The sequence below is a fragment of the Danio rerio genome, chromosome 8 (assembly GCF_049306965.1).
Source record: "Danio rerio strain Tuebingen ecotype United States chromosome 8, GRCz12tu, whole genome shotgun sequence".
NCBI classification, from domain to species: domain Eukaryota; kingdom Metazoa; phylum Chordata; class Actinopteri; order Cypriniformes; family Danionidae; genus Danio; species Danio rerio.
In genome coordinates this window covers 64,122,501-64,142,914 of record NC_133183.1, presented here as the reverse complement: position 1 = coordinate 64,142,914, position 20,414 = coordinate 64,122,501, and the positions used below count along the sequence as shown (strand labels likewise).

Sequence of the window (20,414 nt, the reverse complement as noted above, 5' to 3'; positions counted from 1 at the left end):
CCAAAAGTAGTTTGATTAGGTTCACATAAATGTAATCTAAATGTTAGGACAAAAGTAATCTAAGTGTAATCCAAAATAAATCAGATTACGATATGTTAAAAGTAATCTAAATGTTACCACAAAAGTAATCTAAATTTAATTTAAGAAGTCAGATTGCGTTGGCATAAAAGTAATCTAAATGCAATCAAAAGTAGTCCGATTATGTTAAAAGTAATCTAAATGTTAACATAAATGTAATCTAAATGTAATTTAAGTTGTCAGATTACGTTTTGTTAAAAGTAATCTAAATGTTAGCATAAAAGTAATCTAAGTGTAATCCAAAAGAAGTCAGATTATGCTTTGTTAAAAGTAATCTAAATGTAATTCAAGTACTCAGATTACATTATGTTAAAGCTTCTAAATGTAATTCTGTTCATTGTTGTGAATTGAGCTGTGTTTATAACTGGAAGAACGGACAGAAATGCAGCGTATTTACCGTGATTCTGCTGGGATTTACAGCTGCTGTTCTCCTCTCGGTCAGCCGCAGGCGTCTCGTCCACAGGACAGATGATGAACCAGCGCTTACCCGTGTGCAGCACTGTGAATCAGCAGGAGTGTGTGTTTATCAGGACAGACTGTGTTACATGTGTTTGATTTTACAGCAGAAACAGGGTCTTACCGTTCTGCTTGTAGACCAGCTGATCAGACTGGCTGTGCTCAGATCTGGAGCCCTGAAATACACAAATATAGAAATACAGAAGTGATGGAGCCAAAATAACACACAGTAATGCACAGCAGGATACACTCTTCTCCTTCACACCACTAGATGGCAGCACACACACATTTAATTAGGCCTAAATGTAATGTGTATCTGTGTGAATTTGTACTTTAAATAAACATGTCAGGCGATAATTACGTATAAATCAAAGATTCATGAATGAAACAGGCCTGATTCTGATCTGCCCTTCTTAAGAGTTTAAAATTATATGGACTGCAGCCTGTGTGTGTTCTGTTATTAGAGCTGACCTGCATGCCGGAGTGTGTGTTTACAGGTGTGTGACGGAGCGGTGAGGTCTGTGCGGACACTTTCTCTCCCTCCGCATCCTCACTCAGGATGTCTTCAGCTTTATCCATGATGTCCTTTAGCTGCTCGATGAACATCTCCCTCTCCAGCAGCAGAATGAACTCATTCTCCACCTGCACGCACGCACACACACACACACACACACACACACACACACACACACACACACACACACACACACACACACACACACACACACACACACACACACACACACACACACACACACACACACACCAGTAATCTAAATGTTACCACAAAAATAATCTAAATACAATCCAAAAAAGTCAGATTATGATACCATAAGTAATCTAAAAGTTACCAAAAAGTAAGCAAAGTGTAACCCAAAAGTACTCAAATTACATTACTATAAAAGTAATCTAAATGCTACATCAAAAGTAATCTAAATGTAACCCAAAAGTACTTAAATTACATTACTATAAAAGTAATCTAAATGCTACATCAAAAGTAATCTAAATGTAACTCAAATGTAGTCAGATTACCTTATCATAAATGTAATCTAAATGCTACCACAAAAGTAATCTAAATGTAACCCAAAAGTAGTCAGATTACGTTACCATAATAGTAATTAAAATGGTTCCACAAAAGTAATCTAAATGTAACCCAAATGTAGTCAGATTAAATTATCATAAAAGTAATCTAAATGTAATCCAAAAGTAGTCAAATTACATTACCATAAAAGTAATCTAAATGTTAGCACAAAAGTAATCTAAATGTAACCCAAAAGTAGTCAGATCACGTTATCATAAAAGTAATCTAATTGTTATCACAAATGTAATCTAAATGTAATCCAAAGTAGTTCGATTACGATACCATAGGTAATCTAAATGTTACCAAAAAGTAATCTATTTGTAATCAAGAAGAGGTCAGATGACATTACCACAAAAGTAATCTACATGTAATTCAAAAGTAGTCAGATTAAATTACCATAAAAGTAATCTAAATGTTAGAACACAAAAGTAGTCTAAATGTAATCCAAAAGTAGTCAGATTAAGTTACCATAAAAGTAATGCAAATGTTACCACAAAAGTAATCTAAGTGTAATCCAAATGTAGTTAGATTACATTACCCAAAAGTAATCTAAATGTTATCACAAAAGTAATCTAAATGTAATCCAAAAGTAGTTAGATTACGATACCATAAAAGTAATCTAAATCCAAAGTAATCCAAAGTATTCCGATGACGTTGTGTTAAGAGTTATTAAAATGTTACCACAAATGTAATCTAAATGTAATCCAAAAGTAATGATTATGTTACCTAAATATGAAACCTAATAAAAGATATTACTCACTACCAGTTTTGTCATGTAATTTGTAACCAGTAACTTATTATAATTGATAAGTCACCCATAAAAATACGCATCTTGAATTCACAGTCCTGTTAAATGGCATCTGAACATTTGTAGTTTACCATGTATGTGGCGATCTCCTCTGGAGCATCTCCATCCAGGTCAAATTTAAAGGTCACCATCTTATGATTGTGAGTCTCCAGCTGACACTCCACCATCTTGTCACCTGTGTCGAACACCTGCAACACACGACGGCATCCAATCAAATGCTGAGGAACAAAATCAGGTACCTTTTCTAAATCAAACAGTAGCAGAGTGCTCTAGCCACACCCATTTTACAAGTTTTTGATGACATAATATACTGTTTATATTTAGAATGTAAATATGAATACACACATGCATGAATTATATCGATTTATTTGAATATTTAATTTTATTAGCATGTATTAGGTTTATTTATATTCATATCTTTGAATATAAATCATTTATTCATTCATTTTCCTTTAGCTTAGTCCCCGATTTATCAGAGGTCACCACAGCAGAATGAACCGCCAACTATTCCGGCATATGTTTCACCCAGCGGATGCCCTTGCAGGCGTCAATGCTTTATTTGAAAAAAATCATTTCTTAATGAAATGTTGTGGCCAAATAAAGACTCAAAATCAGCCCAGACTCAACAGCACAAGGGGAAAGTACAAGACAAGCCCAGACGACGCTCAGAGCTGAGCACAGATCAGTGCTTTCCGTTTTTCAGTGTCCGGACTCACTTTGATCATGCTGAGTTTGGGTTTGTTGGTCTTGTCCTGTCGTGAGCGCGTGTGGGATGATTTACGGTGCTGTTTTCGGACTCGTGTTTCACTGCGAGCTCTGCCTGAACCCTCATTGCCGTCACTCAGCTCTTTACCAGACGCGGCGTCAGAGTTTATACTGTGGAGAAACAGAGAAGATTTCAGAACGCTTGAGGTCTGAGCTCTGCAATCTTCACAGGTGAACCACAGAGAAACACACCTGTCATGAGTGAACGCAGCCGGAACTGAGGGTCTGTCAGGAACCAGCTCCTGAACAAAAGAAGAAATGAAAGAAAAAATGAAGTAAAAACATTTTTAAAATCCAGCTTCTACAGTGAGATCAATACCAGGTTAACGCAAACACATGAATGAAGGCAAATTTGCAGACTGTATTAATTAAAATGTTCAATGTGGCCGCAATATTTGACTAAATCACATTTTCTGTGCAATTTAACCCACAATATTTGCCTAAAATAAAATTTTCTGTGCAATTTAACCCATAATATTTGCTAAAAATCACATTTTCTGTGCAATTTTACCCAAGATATTTACCCAAATCACATTTTTTGTGCAATTTAAACCATAATATTTGCTAAAAATCACATTTTCTGTGCAATTTTACCCAAGATATTTACCCAAATCACATTTTCTGTGCAATTTAACCCATAATATTTACTAAAAATCACATTTTCTGTGCAATTTAACCCACAACATTTGCCTAAAATAAAATTTTCTGTGCTATTTAACCCATATTTGCTAAAAAATCACATTTTCTGTGCAATTAAACCCACAATATTTGCTAAAAATAACATTTTCTGTGCAATTTAACCCATAATATTTGCTAAAAATCACATTTTCTGTGCAATTTAACCCATAATATTTGCTAAAAATCACATTTTCTGTGCAATTTTACCCAAGATATTTACCCAAATCACATTTTCTGTGCAATTTAACCCATAATATTTACTAAAAATCACATTTTCTGTGCAACTTTACCCATAATATTTGCTAAAAATCACATTTTCTGTGCAACTTTACCCATAATATTTAGTAAAAATCACATTTTCTGTGCAACTTTACCCATAATATTTGCTAAAAATCACATTTTCTGTACAACGTTGCTCGAGATATTTACCAAAAATCACATTTTCTGTGCAATTTAACCCACAATATTTGCTAAAAATAACATTTTCTGTGCAATTTAACCCATAATATTTGCTAAAAATCACATTTTCTGTGCAATTTTACCCAAGATATTTACCCAAATCACATTTTCTGTGCAATTTAACCCATAATATTTACTAAAAATCACATTTTCTGTGCAACTTTACCCATAATATTTGCTAAAAATCACATTTTCTGTGCAACTTTACCCATAATATTTACTAAAAATCACATTTTCTGTGCAACTTTACCCATAATATTTGCTAAAAATCACATTTTCTGTGCAACTTTACCCATAATATTTACTAAAAATCACATTTTCTGTGCAACTTTACCCATAATATTTGCTAAAAATCACATTTTCTGTGCAACTTTACCCATAATATTTACTAAAAATCACATTTTCTGTGCAACTTTACCCATAATATTTGCTAAAAATCACATTTTCTGTACAACGTTACTCGAGATATTTACCAAAAATCACATTTTCTGTGCAATTTAACCCACAATATTTGCTAAAAATCACATTTTCTGTGCAATTTATCCCATAATATTTGCTAAAAATCACATTTTCTGTGCAATTTAACCCATAATATTTGCTAAAAATCACATTTTCTGTGCAATTTAACCCATAATATTTGCCTAAATCACATTTTCTGTCCAACTTTACCCACAATATTTACCCAAATCACATTTTCTGTGCAATTTAACCCACAATATTTGCCTAAAATAAAATTTTCTGTGCAATTTAACCCATAATATTTGCTAAAAATCACATTTTCTGTGCAACTTTACCCAAGATATTCACCCAAATCACATTTTCTGTGCAATTGAACCCACAATATTTGCCTAAATCACATTTTCTGTGCAATTAAACCCACAATATTAGCTAAAAATCACATTTTCTGTACAACGTTACTAAAGATATTTACCCAAATCACATTTACTGTGCACTTGACCCACAATATTAGCTAAAAATCACATTTTCTGTACAACGTTACTAAAGATATTTACCCAAATCACATTTACTGTGCACTTGACCCACAATATTTGCTAAAAATCACATTTTCTGTGCGCAGTTACTCAAGATATTTACTCAAATCACATTTTCTGTGCAATTTAACACATAATATTTGCCCAAATTAAGCATAGTCTGAAAGGCACAGCATTCTGCAGATGTTCACAGTCGTGTAGTGTGCACTAGGCTTAAGTGAGCACTGTGTCTACAGCGCACATCTCATCTGGATTTCTGATAATGCAGTGTATCATGTGACCTCCAGTAATGTGAGAATGTGCAGTGTGTGTTGAGTCTGACCTCAGTGAGCGCCTCTGGAGCTCCTGGATGTGCGACAGCGACTGCAGAACCCTGACCCGCGTGTAGAGGAGTCTGCGTTTGGTCCACTGCAGGGATGAAGGTGTCCAGACCGGGTCTGTGGGAGACCTGAGGCATTGTAGCAAGCTGAGGTGCATTATGGGATGGGGCGGTGGGGTGTGTCATCATCTGAGAGGCGTGGACATGATCAGAGACACTGGAAGAGTTCAGGTCCACTGGAAGTGGAGTCTGGTGCTGGAGGGTCAATGAGCCCTGGAAACAACACATCAATACCAAAATCAGCAAAGTTACATTGATACACCGCAACGAGATTTACATTTGAGAAATTCAACACTCTATTGGCTATTTTTTTTAGAAAGGGGAGGGGCTACTTTATGTCCCACCCTGTTTTAATGTTCAAAGCACTTGACTGAAGCTGTAAGGCCTATTACTATACCTGGCAGAGCTCTGAGGAAAACTAAACACGAGAGGGGAGGAGCTAAAATATGCCCCACCCCCTCTCAAACATATGAAACATGCACATTTCACTTTAAAGCCCATCAAAGCACACAATACCTGTGTGGGCGGAGCTTGTTGAATAGGAGGAGCTCCAGCACACAGAGAGGTGGGGTTTGGATGCACTGTGGGCGTGGCCTGACTGTGGCCCTGCTGGGAGAAAGTGCTGATGTGGTTTACATTAGGCTGCTGGTACTGATGGGCTGCGGGTGGAACTGCACACTGAGTGGGTACAGGAGATGTGGAGGGCAGGAGCGGGTACTGGATGGGCACTGAACTCTGTGAACACGCCACCTGGGAGATGGAGGAGTGTGTTGGCACTGGCAAACTGAGGGACGAGTGAACTGAGGGAAAACAGGCAGTGTGTGGATCACATCCCGCAAGAGGAGACCCAGCCGGACACTGGAGATAAAGACCAAAGCATACGTGAAAAATGCAGGTCTACTGCAAAAAAACAGTGTTGTTTCCAGTATAAATATCGAAAGACTCAAGAATCAAGAAGCGTTTTCTAGACAAGCAAACATTATTGTGTTGATTTGAGAAATAATGAGTCAAAATGAAGAGAGTTCCTCCGTAAACAAGCACAATAATCGTGTTTTTTCTTTAAAATAACATTATTTAATTGATCTTATTATTATTGCATGTTTTAAAGTTGTTTAAATGTTATTTCTGAAAACAAAACTTGTCTAGAAATGCATCTGATTTAGGAGTTTTCAGATATTTAAAGTGTTTTTGGCAGTGTAGCGTGTACCTGTGTGAGGTAAGCGGGCGCCTGCAGCGGGGGAACAGACAGTGCTGGTACACTAGATGCAGACTGTCCTGCATGCTGCCAGCTGTCTATGAGCGGCGTCTGAGTGCAGAGCTAACGTAACACACAGAGAAACACAATGCTGCGTCCCAATTCACATATACTGTACGCCCTGAATAGTAGACAAATGTGGCATTGTTGCATTTAGATTTGGTGGTATAGCATGTTTACCTGTTGGACAGGTGGCGCAGGGCCTGCGTGGCTGATCTGCACATTAGAGAAGTCACAGATCTGCGCCTCAGTCTGCAGACTCAGGATCTCAGGTGTGTGTTGCTGCAGCGCTGCAGACGGGTGTGTGTGTGTCTGCAGGTGCAGCTCTGCGCTGCGGCTGGAGGAGATGCGCTGTGCACTGATGCTTTGCTGTGCTGTTTTCAGCGTGTCCTGAGTAGACAGAAGCGTCCCGCAGGACTCTGAGGACGCAGGAGTGTACGTCTGCATGTGCTGAGCTGGAGCCGCATGACTCTGGACCCGCAAAGCTGGAGACTGCACAAGAGGAAACACACCAATGGAGAAATCCCACGCTTGCATGCTTTAAGGCCTCGATATACTTCAAACTAAGCTCTGTTCCTTCTGGGTTTGAGGACAAGAGGAAGTTCTGAAAGGCTGAGTGATGATGCTGAGCTTCATGTTTGAGCGGATGCAGATATATTAGAGTCTGGAGTTTGTTTGAAATTACGCCATTTCGTTTTGAGTTACGACATTACGTTTGTTTTCTCATTAGGTTTGAAGTACACCGGGGCCTTACTGTTACACAAACACTGCATGTAAACAAAGATGTCAAAGCTGATATATTGGTTAATTTGCAGGCAAGCAAATCACACACACACACACGCACGCACACACGCACACACGCACGCACACACGCACGCACACACGCACGCACGCACACACACACACACACACACACACACACAGGTTAATTGATAATGAAAACATGAAGCAGTTTGTTAGCTGCATGACGTCAGGCACATGGTAAGCACGGTTAATGGGTAGATTTCATCAGGAAAACAGGCGGTTGGGCTCTCCTCCATTGGAGAACTGCACTTGGTGAGTACGGAGAGAGGAAAGGAGAGAACGCTTGCAGATTTGAGTATATTAGAAATCTACAATCACCCAGGAGAACTGTAGGACCATGGAAAATATATATATTTTTTGAGATGCTAATGGTCTAATCCGATTCAATGATTTATGCTAAGCTAAGCTAAAAGTGCTACTGTCAGACCTGGAGATCAGCTGAAAGGATTCATTCATTCATTTTCATTTTAGCTTAGTCTCTTTATTCACCAGGGGTCGCCACAGTGGAATGAACCGCCAACTTGTCCAGCATATGTTTTACACAGCGGATGCCCTTCTAGCTGCAACCCAGCACTGGGAAACACCCATACACATGTTAACACACACACACACACACACAATTTAGTTGATCAGTTCCCCTATAGCGCATGTGTTTGGACTGTGGGGGAAGCCCATGCCAACACGGGGAGAACATGCAAACTCCACACAGAAACACCAACTGACCCAGCCGAGACTCAAACCAGCGACCTTCTTACTGTGAGGCCACAGTGCTGACCACCACACCACCGTGACGCCCATTTAGTATCTTTGGTCGTAACAAAAGAAATGAAATGACAAAGAGTGGGCGGAGATAACCAGCTCATTTGCATTTAAAGGCACAGGCGCAAAAACATCCTTAGTTCCCTCTGACCCAAAAATCTACATAATTAACAGGGTAGAATAACTGATCTGATGGGTGTTCATTCATTCATTCTTACATTTTCTTTTTGGCTTATAGTAATCAGGGTTCGGCACAGTGGAATGAACCGCCAACTATTCCAGGATATGTTTTACACAGCAGATGCTCTTCTAGTAGCAATCCAGTACTGGAAAACACCCATACACAGAAACACCAACTGACCCAGCTTCTTACTGTGAGGCCACAGTGCTAACCACAGCACCACCGTGCCGCCCTGAAGGGACTCTAAAACATGGTAAAGCTCACCTGTTTAACTCTAGAGGGGCTGTTAAACTAGCCTATTTCCATGTTCCTTTAGGTGAGAGTAAACATGAAGCAGTTTGTTAGCATGTTAGCAGCATGACGTGTAGTAAGCACGGTTAATGGGTAGATTTGATCAGGAAAACAGACGATTGTGTTCTCCTCTGATGGAGAACTGGACTTGGTGAGTACGGAGAGAGGAAAGGAGAGAACGCCTCTACATCTGAGGCCTGCAATCCCCCAGCAGGAGCACAGCAGAGATGCAGAACCCATCCGCATCACCTACCGCTGAGCGCTGGCCCACACAGGAGCTGGACCTGCGGCGGAGTCCATCACGCGGAGGCTCAAAAACACAGCCCTCATCGCTGAAGCTGCGGACGGGACGGGGCGGCGCTGTTTCAGGGCACGGCGGCACTTTCAGGAGCGCAGGAGGCTGATGAACGTGTCCCGTAATGCACTGCAGAGATCTGTTCAGCTGGGAGAGGTCTGAAATGCGCACGTCGGATCCTGACGGAGAATATCCTGAATGTCTCCTCTCTGAGAGCGCCCCGTGCAGGAGCACAGACAGGCAGCTGCGGCAGGGGGACGACGGCTGGTTTAAGGAGAGCCGGCGGGCCGACACACACTCCTCAGAGGGCGGATTCAGGGAGGTGTCGCTGTACCTGCGGGTGGAGGTCGGCGGAGGAGACAGAAACAGACCTCTGACGGCTTCTTCTGACTGTTCTCGGGCTGTCAGGGGTCGGGACGGGCTGCTGGGTCGGGACAGGAATTGAGGATGTTCAAAGAGTCTGAAGAAGTCATTTATAAAGGAGCTTTCACGACGCGCACCCTGGAAGACAAGCAGCTCCTGCATGCTATTATCATGAAATGGCAAATGAGATGAACACACACACATGCATGACTTGGTTATGCAAAAACAGAAGGATTAGGATCCTCTCACATTGTTGTACGTCAAAACATTTAAAGCAGACCTATTATGCAAGTCTCTGATGAGTGTGTAGGGAAATGTGAGCAGAGAATAGCCCATGCTCTCTGGAACTGACCCTTCCAGGCTTTGATCCTAACTGTGGTGGTTTGGTGACTGTCGCTTTAAATGCAAATGAGATTGTGTTTTTTCAAAAGAGGGCGGAGCTACAGATGCCTAATGACTCCGCTGTTGATTTGTGCTTCATCTAGAACTCCACATCTATAATCCTCTTAGTCTATGCTGACGTTATCTTCAGCAGCTCAAACACTCTAATGGCTAATGGACAGATGGCTGCTTCTCACTCAGGCCTGCCGGACATGCTAATGAGATGGGCACTAGTGGGCGGGGTTTTCCCCCTCTGATGACATGTACAAAGGGAGAATGTGATTAAAATCACCATCGCACAATCTCATTTAATTTTAAAGCGTCAGAAATCAGGCTCGAAGCTTAAAACAGTCAGAAAGTTAGAGAACATTATCAGTGTGCTATACTCGGCTCAAACTCACACACTAGAGACAGCGATCATACATCTAGCTCAAAGGTAAAAGAATGAACCCGAGTCCCCCCACAGGTCTAAATTTAGCGTAATTCCTCTGAATAAATCTCAGGCATGCGTATTGTGTTGTGCATGCGTCACGCAGTAACAGAGGAATGCAGATTTATGCGCATATATTAGTGTGTGTGTGTGTGTGTGTGTGTGATACAGACCTCCTGCGCTGCGGTGGACACACACTCCTGCAGACCGCTGCTGTGAGAGTCTGAATACACTGTCGAGCCGATGCCACTGTCCACTAGAGGGAGACAGAGAGACAGACTGCACATCAGCATCTCACACACTCACAGGACAAGCAGATTTACAGCCATCATATACAACATACAACGGGATGGGCTTTGTGCACAGCTAGTGCTTCTCAGCCTTCCGCTGAGAGCTTTATGGGACTATTTTTAATTTCATACGGTTCCTTTTACATCATCGATGTAGTAATGTCATTAAAATATAATCAGTCAAAGAGATGTGAGCATGCATTTTGCTGTTAAGATATAGAAAGAGATGAAGAGCAGGTCATTAGCCACAGACCAGCGCAGATACTCCATTGAAAATGATAAACTCTATAATTTAATACAGTGCTTATAATTTGTCTGATGCCCACTTTATTTAATATATTCGCCAGGCAGTGAGGAGGATTGCTCATTTTTAAAGAGATCAGATCTTAAACGCTGTGATGTTGTATGGGATGACAATTCAGCGGAAGCCCTGGAGCTGATGACTGATATTAAAAGTCCATGTGCATATGCTCCAATGCAGAGAGACAAAGACATCAGGCGTAAAATGCAAATAAGACAAAGACATGTAAAGTTAATAAGCTTATACATGCAGATAAATTAATTAAGTTGTCTCCACAACACCTTAAGGATTGTGCTGTTTCAGCTCATTTTAAATAAGTAGATTCAACAAGCAGCACAAGTCATTACTTTAAGGGATGTCAAGCTGACAAAACTCTGATACTCTGAGTTTTATTCTTGAAGAAACTGGAAAAGCACTGCAGTGTTTGGGTGTTCTGTGTTGGTCTGAGGTGACTAGTCTAACGACATGATATTCCATACAAAATATGAAGCTGATCAGGTCATGTGACTCACGCCGCCGCATTCTGAAAAGTTAAGATGTTTTCAACTGGGCACGCCTGGAATACGCAAGCGCGTCGTGCTGCAGTTCTTACTCATTCATCTAGCATGTGGGATCAATTTTGGCACTCAAGTGACCGAGATGTAATGCTGCGTTCACACCAGATGCGGCACGCGCGTCAAGCGCGAGTGATTTACATGTTAAGTCAATGCAAACGCGCGAATGACGAGAATTGCGCGAATGGCGAATTGAGCTTTTTGCGCATTTGACGCACTTAACGAGCGTTTCGTGCGAATCTCTCAAGTTCGAAAATCTGAACTTCAGCGGACATTCGCGCCGCGTTAACATATCAGAAGCTTGCTCTTGTGGGGGCGTGATTGTGACGTAGAACCTGTTGATGGTGTCCCGGGGGAAATCCTCCAGGCGACACCGAAAACAAGTCATCAAACTGGGCTGGGCTCAGTCAGAAGCACTGCTGAAAGCCTCCGTCATCCAGGTTCAGTTTCTGGAGGAGTTGATGAGCTCACAGAGCTGCTGCACCTCTGAAAGCATGTAGTGGACTCAGACACGACCCTAAACGTATCGACGCTGTTTTTCAGTCTTCATAAAGCACATAAACACTGTTATTTTCTTCATAAAATCCATGTTAGCCTTTTAGCAACGAAGTTACAGTCACCGGGCAGACAGAAGCCCTGCCCATCACGCGAATCCACATCTGTTCTGAAGTGAATTTGACACGCGAATGAAGCGAGTAAACTCAAATGTTCACGCGGCTATTTACGTGCGAATAGCGCGATTTATCCACACGTACGGCGTCTGGTGTGAACACAGCATAACAAGAGAATACGGTCATTTTTCAAAACAAAAGATTTGTCAAAATAAATGATCGTTCAGACTCGGATAATAAATAAAAAGGAAATAATTAATGATTTTTTGTGGACCAACGGTACCAATTGATCTACAGACCAGCCGCTCTGTGGCTCGAGGGTTGCTCTAGCTTGTATCTGCTCTGCAAGCACTACGCACCTCTTTCTCTAGTTCTGCGCCAATTGGATTGATTTTTAGCAGCTGATGCACTAAAGCAGGGTGTCCAGACTCGGTCCTGGAGGGCTGTTCTGGAGAGTTTAGCTCCAACCCTAATCCAACACACCTGACCCAGCTAATCAAGCTCTTACAAGATTTACTAGAAACTTCCTGCCAGGTGTGTTGAAGCAAGATGGATCTTAACTCTTCAGGACACCGGCCCTCCAGAACCGACTTTGGACACCCCTGCACTAAAGTAAACAATCTAAGCACAGCGCTTTGATCGTAAGCTTTAGAGAACACACAATGCTGATCACATTGGCGTTATCGTACGCATCAAATGATTATAATGGCATACATTTTTCTTTCATTACTCAGTGATTCCTCTGTGTACCACTAGATGTATACCTGCGTACTGCTAGTGGTACCACAGTTTGAGAACCACTAGTCTGAGCAGAGTCAGACCTTACTGTCCTAATGAAACCATTCAACATCAAGACATGATCAGACTTTATTGTGCTCAAATAAGCAAAATCTAGAGGCCTTCGCCTTCCATAGAGACACTTCTGACACCAGATCATCCACTAGAAGTTTCTAAATCTTGGGTATTCCACAAGACTTCTGTCAGGTTTTGGTGCCGTGACATCTGGACAGAGACTGAAATCAATCTGACTCTTCATCATCAACCAATATCAGACTTGACTCCACATGGAATCTTTCCAGCTCAAGTCAAACAGCTGAGGTCGCATATTCTCGACAGGTTGGTGCCGTGACCCGGATAAAGACTGAAATGAATGAATTCTGCATGACTGATATCCCCAAATTTACTACAGTGTTGATGCTGTGGATGCTCACATGTGGTGGAGGGGGTCCTGGCACTGAGCGGGCACACCAGACCCTGCGGCTCCTCCTCGGGCTCCAGCAGGCAGGGTATGGGTACGGGTGCGGCTGCAGGTGCGGGTACAGGAGCTGCGGGCCCCGGATCAGCCCTCGGCCCCGTCCTCTCCCTCCGCCATTTAATCAGAGCCACTCGGTCCCGGATTGACTTGCCCACGATCTTGGCGTCGCTCTCGTGGAAGAATCCAGACTCCACCTGACAGAAGGAGAGAGGAGGCGCTGTCAGCACTAATAATAGAGCAGAGGAACACCAGAGCGCTATTTCTGGAGCGCCGGAGCATCTCACAAACACAAGAGGAGAAGCTACAGCAGACATGCTGAGCACATACAGCACTTATAACTCGCACATGATTACGAATGAATATTGTGCAGTTTTATTCATATAGTTTTTCTGTAATACAAATATAGATGCAAATAAATATATTAAAAGTGTAAAATGTTACATAAAAAATTATATTTTATATATAATAATATGTTTCCCAGAGATGGGTTGCGGCTGGAAGGGCATCTGCTGGGTAAAAACTTGCTGGATAAGTTGGCGGTTCATTCCACTGTGGAGACCCCAGATTAATAAAGGGACTAAGCCGACAAGAAAACGAATGAATGAATATAATATAGGGGTGACACGGTGGCGCAGTGGGTAGCACGATCCCCTCACAGCAAGAAGGTCGCTGGTTTGAGTCTCGACTGGGTCAGTTGGTGTTTCTGTGTGGAGTTTGCATGTTCTCCCCGTGTTGGTGTGGGTTTCCTCCAGGTGCTCCGGTTTCCCGCACAGTCCAAACACATGCACTATAGAGGAACTGATCAACTACACTGGTCATAGTGAGTGTGTGTGTGAATGAGTGTGTATGGGTGTATGGGTGTATGGGTTGCGGCTGGAAGGTAAAAGTGTAAAACCTTCATTCATTTTCTTTTCGGCTTAGTCCCTTTATTAATCACCACAGCGGAATGAACCGCCAACTTATCCAGCACATGTTTTAAACCGCGGATGCCCTTCCAGCTGCAACCCAGCACTGGGAAACACCCATATACGCTTACAATTTAGCCTACCCATTTCACCTGCACCACATGTGTTTGGACTGTGGGGGACACCGGAGCAACCGGAGGAAACCCACACGAATGCGGGGAGAACATGCAAACTCCACACAGAAACACACACTGACCCAGCCGCGGCTCGAATCTTGCTGTGAGGCGACAGCACTACCTACTGCGCCACCACATCACCCAGTGTAAAAAATAAGCTGGATAAGTTGGTGGTTCATTCCGCTGTGGCGACCCCTGATTAATAAAGGGACTAAGCTGAAGGAAAAGGAATGAATGAATGAATATAATAATATAATAGGAGGGTTGGTGCCGTGTATGGGGACGCACCATCTCCTGCGCCACGGCTTCAGGAACCTCTTTCTCCAGGTCAAAGCTGAACTCGATGGCTCCGCCGTCTCGGTATTTGCCCTTGAGTTTGCGCGGGTCCTCCACCCACAGCTTCAGGGCGATGGAGGTCTTCAGGCAGTCATCCTCCTCCGCCAGCTCCACCCGCACTCCCGTGTCCTCCGCGAAGAAGGCGTGATTCAGCAGATCCTTGATGGAGTACCTGCGGGAGATACAGCACGAACACACTGAGGAGACCTCCACAAACACACTGAGGAGACCTCCACAAACACACTGAGGAGACCTCCACAAACACACTGAGGAGACCTCCACAAACACACTGAGGAGACCTCCACAAACACACTGAGGAGACCTCCACAAACACACTGAGGAGACCTCCACAAACACACTGAGGAGACCTCCACAAACACACTGAGGAGACCTCCACAAACACACTGAGGAGACCTCCACAAACACACTGAGGAGACCTCCACAAACACACTGAGGAGACCTCCACAAACACACTGAGGAGACCTCCACAAACACACTGAGGAGACCTCCACAAACACACTGAGGAGACCTCCACAAACACACTGAGGAGACCTCCACAAACACACTGAGGAGACCTCCACAAACACACTGAGGAGACCTCCACAAACACACTGAGGAGACCTCCACAAACACACTGAGGAGACCTCCAGAATATAAGTTTGAATTCATTTTAAGCACAAATGCGAGTGAGTGTGTGTATGTGTGTGTGTGTGTATGTGTGTGTGTGTGTGTGTGTGTATGTGTATGTGTGTGTATGTGTGTGTATGTGTGTGTGTGTGTATGTGTATGTGTGTGTGTGTGTATGTGTGTATGTGTGTGTGTGTGTATGTGTGTATGTGTGTGTGTGTGTGTGTGTGTGTGTGTGTGTGTGTGTGTGTGTGTGTGTATGTGTGTGTGTGTGTGTGTGTGTGTGTGTGTGTGTGTGTGTGTGTGTGTGTGTGTGTGTATGTGTGTGTATGTGTATGTGTGTGTGTGTATGTGTATGTGTAGCACTGACCGCTCCTCTTTCTTCTGACAGATGCACTCGCCGATGATCTCCTTCACCTCAGGATCCATCACTTTATTATAGCTGGCAGGCTTCACTCCCTGAGAAACACACACACACACACACACACAAACATTAATGGTGTGAACTGAACCTTAAATTAAAATACATTTCAGTCACTCAAAACTATGAAATCACTTGACGAGTGTGTTGGTTATGGGATGATGTAAGTGGGATGGGTTTTTTTTTATAGTTTGTAGCTCAACAGATTTGCTGATTAATTATGGATTAATGCATGGAAATTATGCTACAAAAAAGTCAAGAAATGTAAATATTAGGAGTTTACAGATATTTAAAGGAAGAAGAAAAGTGATCTCTGCCGTTTTATTAAGCATGATTATGATCCATATCTTGTCTTTCTTCAGCACTTCAGCGCTGACTGTGATCACTGATGACATTTATTCTCCTTCAAGCCGATTAAACTGTAATAAAATGAAGGAAATATTGATTTGAGCGGCTCGATTATGAAGAACAGAGAGATCTGAAGAGCTGAGAACCCTCCGAGAGCCGCGTGAACACACAACAGATGAATATCAGATCAATACCCATCAGCACACCACACACTCACAGCACTCATGCATTAGGCTCAGATCTACAGCTATAGAGCGACGGCTCTTTTAATATTACAAGATAATCACAGACAGATGATATGAATATTGGAGTCTATGAATATCTGAAGAGCAGAGCGGGTCGAGGACTTCATCCATGAGAGGATCTGACAGAATATTATTTGCTCCAGTCATATTATATATATATATATATGTGTGTGTGTGTGTGTGTGTGTGTGTGTGTGTGTGTGTGTGTGTGTGTGGGTGTGTGTGTGTGTGTGTGTGTGTAGGTTGACAATTCTTCACAGCATTTCATATAATTTTTTTTTCTTCCAGAGAAAGTCGTATTTCTTTTAGAATGGCTGGAATAATGAAAATAACTTCTTAAAAAATAATAATAAAAAATAAATAAATATATGCATAATATTTAAACAAAATAAATAATTGAATAAAATATCTGAAATAAAAATAAAATAAAATAAAGTAAAAATAAAGTAAAAATATCAATATAAATAAAAAATAAATAAATACCTAAAAGATAAATAAAATTAAAAATAAAATGAAATTTAAAAATAAACACACAATAATAAATTAAATTACATAAAAATACATGCATAAAAATTAATACGTAAAAATACCTTTAATAAAATAAATTAAAATAAAATACAAAAATAAATGCATAACAAATATCTAAAGTAAAATTTAAATAAAATAAAATGCAAAACTAATACACAAAAATACCTAAAATAAAAATAAATACATAATCAATATCTAAAACAAAAATAAAATAAAATGCAAAAAAATAAATGCATAAAAAACATCTAAAATTCAAAATTAATAAATAAAATAAAAAATAAATACATAAAAAGTGCATAATATTCAAAATAAATTAAAATAAAACTGACATCAAAATATCTAAAATAAAAAATAAATTATAAATAAATATATAAACAATATCTAAAACTAAAATTATATATAAAAATACATAAAAATATCTTAACCAAACAAAATTAAATAAAAATAAAACAAAACAAAAAATATATAACAAAACAAAATAAAATAAATAAAAAAATTAAATTAAATTAAATTTTAAAAAACCACTGTTCTACAATGACTTGCCTAATTACCCTAACTTTACCCTAATTACCCTAGTGAAGCCTTTAAATGTCACTTTAAGCTGAATACTAGTGTCTTGAAGAATATCTAGTCTAATATTATGTGCTGTCATCATGGAGAAGAGAAAATAGATCAGTTATTAGAGATGAGTTATTAACACTGTTGTGATCACAAATGTGCTGAAGAAAATCTCTAAAATATTTTAAAAGAATTTCACAGGAGGAATAATGTTTTATATAGAAGGATTAATATTACACAAGCAGGCTGGATTAAACTAGATTCCTGCTACAGTACACTGTAAACTATTATCAACACCGTTACTAAACCACAGTGATGGAATGATGTGGAAAATGCGGCTTGAGCTTCTGTGGAATTGCTTGAGGAGATATTGCATGACAATGCAGGAAATAATAATAAATAATAAGCGGGCTTCTTGTGCCGTGTGTTTCCGTGTTTATGAGCATGCAGTGACAGATTTCAGAATGTGTGTGTGCCTGTATGTGGGTGTGTCTGTTTGTGGGTGTGCCTGTATGTGGGTGTGTCTGTTTGTGGGTGTGCCTGTATGTGGGTGTGTCTGTTTGTGGGTGTGCCTGTATGTGGGTGTGTCTGTTTGTGGGTGTGCCTGTATGTGGGTGTGTGTGTGTGTCCCTCTGTGAGATGCAGACTCACGCTGGTCACTTTGCGGTAGATCTGGGCAGCGTTCTGACACTCAGAATAAGGGTACTCAGAAGTGGCCATCTCCAGCATACACATGCCGAACGCATACACGTCCACTGACTCGTCATAATGCTCCTCATACATCTCTGGGGCCATGAACTCTGGTGTACCTGAGGACAACACACACACAACAAATGAATACAATGTAGCTGTGACTTCTTAAACTGCACATCTGCGACACACTAACACACAATTTAGTTAAATATGAGCTTTTATCATGAAGTTATTATTCTTGTAATTAAATCTGGAGATCAGGCGCTCATACAAAGACGCCCCCGTCTTTATGATTCAGCAGGCACAGATGGCCAAAAAGAGGAGTAGGGGGAGACTTTAATGCTAGTAATCACTCAGAACACCCTAGCAACTGCATCGCAACCACCTACAATACCATAGAAACTGCATAGCAACCACCCAAAACACCTTAGCAACACGAAAGTAACAACCTCGCAACCAACTAGCAACTGCCCAGAACACCCTAGCAACTGCATAGCAACCACCTACAATACCTTAGCAACTGCATAGCAACCACCCAAAACACCTTAGCAACAGAATAGCAACTACCTAGCAACCAACAAGCCACTACCCACAACATCCTAGCAACTGCATAGCAACCTCCCAAAACACCTTAACATCAGCATAGCAACTATCTAGCACCCAACTAGCAACTATCCAAAGCACCCTGGAAACAGCATAGCCAACCATCTACAATACCTTAGCAACTGCCAAGCAACCACCAAGACCACCTCAGCAACATGTATCAACTACCCAGCAACCAACTAGCATCTGCCCAGAACACTCTAGCAACTCCATAACAACTGACACCAAATTCTTAGCAACTGCCTAGAAACCACCCAAAACACCTTAGCAACAGCACAGCAACTATCTAGCACCAACAAGCAACTACCCAGAACACCTTAGCAACTGCTTAGCAACCACCCAAAACACCTTAGTAACAGAATAGCAACCACCCAAAACACCTTAGCAACAGGATAGCGACTACCTAACAAAAAACTAGCATCTACCTAGCAACTGCATGGCAACCACCTAAAATAGCTTAGTAATTGCTTAGCAACCACCCAAAACACCTTAGCAACAGGATAGCAACTACCTAGAATCTACCCACAACACCTTAGCAACTGCATAGCGACCACCTACAATACCTTAACAACTGCATAGCAACCATCCAAAACACCTTGGCAACAGCATAGCAACTACCTAGCAACCAACTAGCAACTACCCAGAACACTCTAGCAACTGCAAAACAGCCACAAACAATAATTTAGCAACTGCCTAGCAACCACCCAAAACACCTTAACAACAGAATAGCAACTACCTATCAACCAACTAGCAACTGCCCACAACACCCTAACAACTGCCTAACAACCACCCAAAAAACACCTTAGCAACAGGATAGCAGCTACCTAGCAACATACTAACACCTACCCAGAACACCCTAGTAACTGCAAAACAGCCACATTCAATACCTTAGCAACTGCCCAAAACACCTTAGCAACAGGATAGCAACTACCTAGCAAACAATTAGCAACTAGCTTTCGCCAGTCTCACCGATGACGCTCTTGGCGAAGGAGGCCCGTTTGAGCGTGGCCAGACCCAGATCCCCGATCTTGACGCTGCCGGTGGGACCCGTGATGAAGATGTTGTCGCACTTCAGGTCTCGGTGGATGATGGGAGGAGCGCGCGTGTGTAAGAAATGCAGACCTTTCAGAATCTGCCGACACCAGCTGCGCAGCACTTTGGGCTTCATCACCTTAAAGCGCTTCAGATACCTGCAGGAGACAGCGGAGCACAGCTCAGAACCACCCAGAAACTCTCAGTATTCCCACAGCTGAGAATTTACATACAGCAAGTGCTTAAAGTCCTGTGCGAAAGCTGCCGAGACGCTTATATCAGAGTGATGATGCGTTTACATCTCAAACTGAATATTGAGTAGGGGCGGGGATTTCATTTTGAGCTCCGCCTCTCATCTTTCACTAACAGCAAACTTTGATCAGTGTGATGACGTATTTACAACGAAAAAGGAATATTGAGTAGGGGCGGGGCTTTCTCTTTAGCTCCGCCTCTCACCTGTCACTCAGCAAACTTAT

At 41.5% G+C, this 20,414-nt stretch overlaps 1 protein-coding gene across 7 annotated transcripts in view; it reads right to left on the bottom strand.

Annotated features, from left to right (window-relative positions):
* Positions 1-20,414, bottom strand: part of LOC101883538 (serine/threonine-protein kinase WNK2) — a 50,850-nt gene that overhangs the window by 20,669 nt on the left and 9,767 nt on the right. For 4 of the 7 annotated variants that reach the window (XM_073911329.1, XM_073911330.1, XM_073911331.1 and 1 more), the window contains exons 5-21: positions 19,876-20,096; positions 18,262-18,419; positions 15,881-15,969; positions 14,836-15,055; positions 13,423-13,660; positions 10,629-10,711; positions 9,240-9,782; positions 7,132-7,443; positions 6,904-7,014; positions 6,213-6,554; positions 5,640-5,909; positions 3,381-3,430; positions 3,140-3,299; positions 2,495-2,611; positions 1,006-1,176; positions 659-710; positions 476-577 (exon numbers count right to left, since the gene is read on the bottom strand). In XM_073911329.1, the coding sequence (XP_073767430.1) occupies positions 476-577; positions 659-710; positions 1,006-1,176; positions 2,495-2,611; positions 3,140-3,299; positions 3,381-3,430; positions 5,640-5,909; positions 6,213-6,554; positions 6,904-7,014; positions 7,132-7,443; positions 9,240-9,782; positions 10,629-10,711; positions 13,423-13,660; positions 14,836-15,055; positions 15,881-15,969; positions 18,262-18,419; positions 19,876-20,096 (3,239 nt within the window). The remainder of the gene's footprint in view (positions 1-475; positions 578-658; positions 711-1,005; positions 1,177-2,494; positions 2,612-3,139; positions 3,300-3,380; positions 3,431-5,639; positions 5,910-6,212; positions 6,555-6,903; positions 7,015-7,131; positions 7,444-9,239; positions 9,783-10,628; positions 10,712-13,422; positions 13,661-14,835; positions 15,056-15,880; positions 15,970-18,261; positions 18,420-19,875; positions 20,097-20,414) is intronic. The other 3 variants (XM_073911333.1, XM_073911332.1, XM_073911334.1) reach the window with 1 other exon arrangement.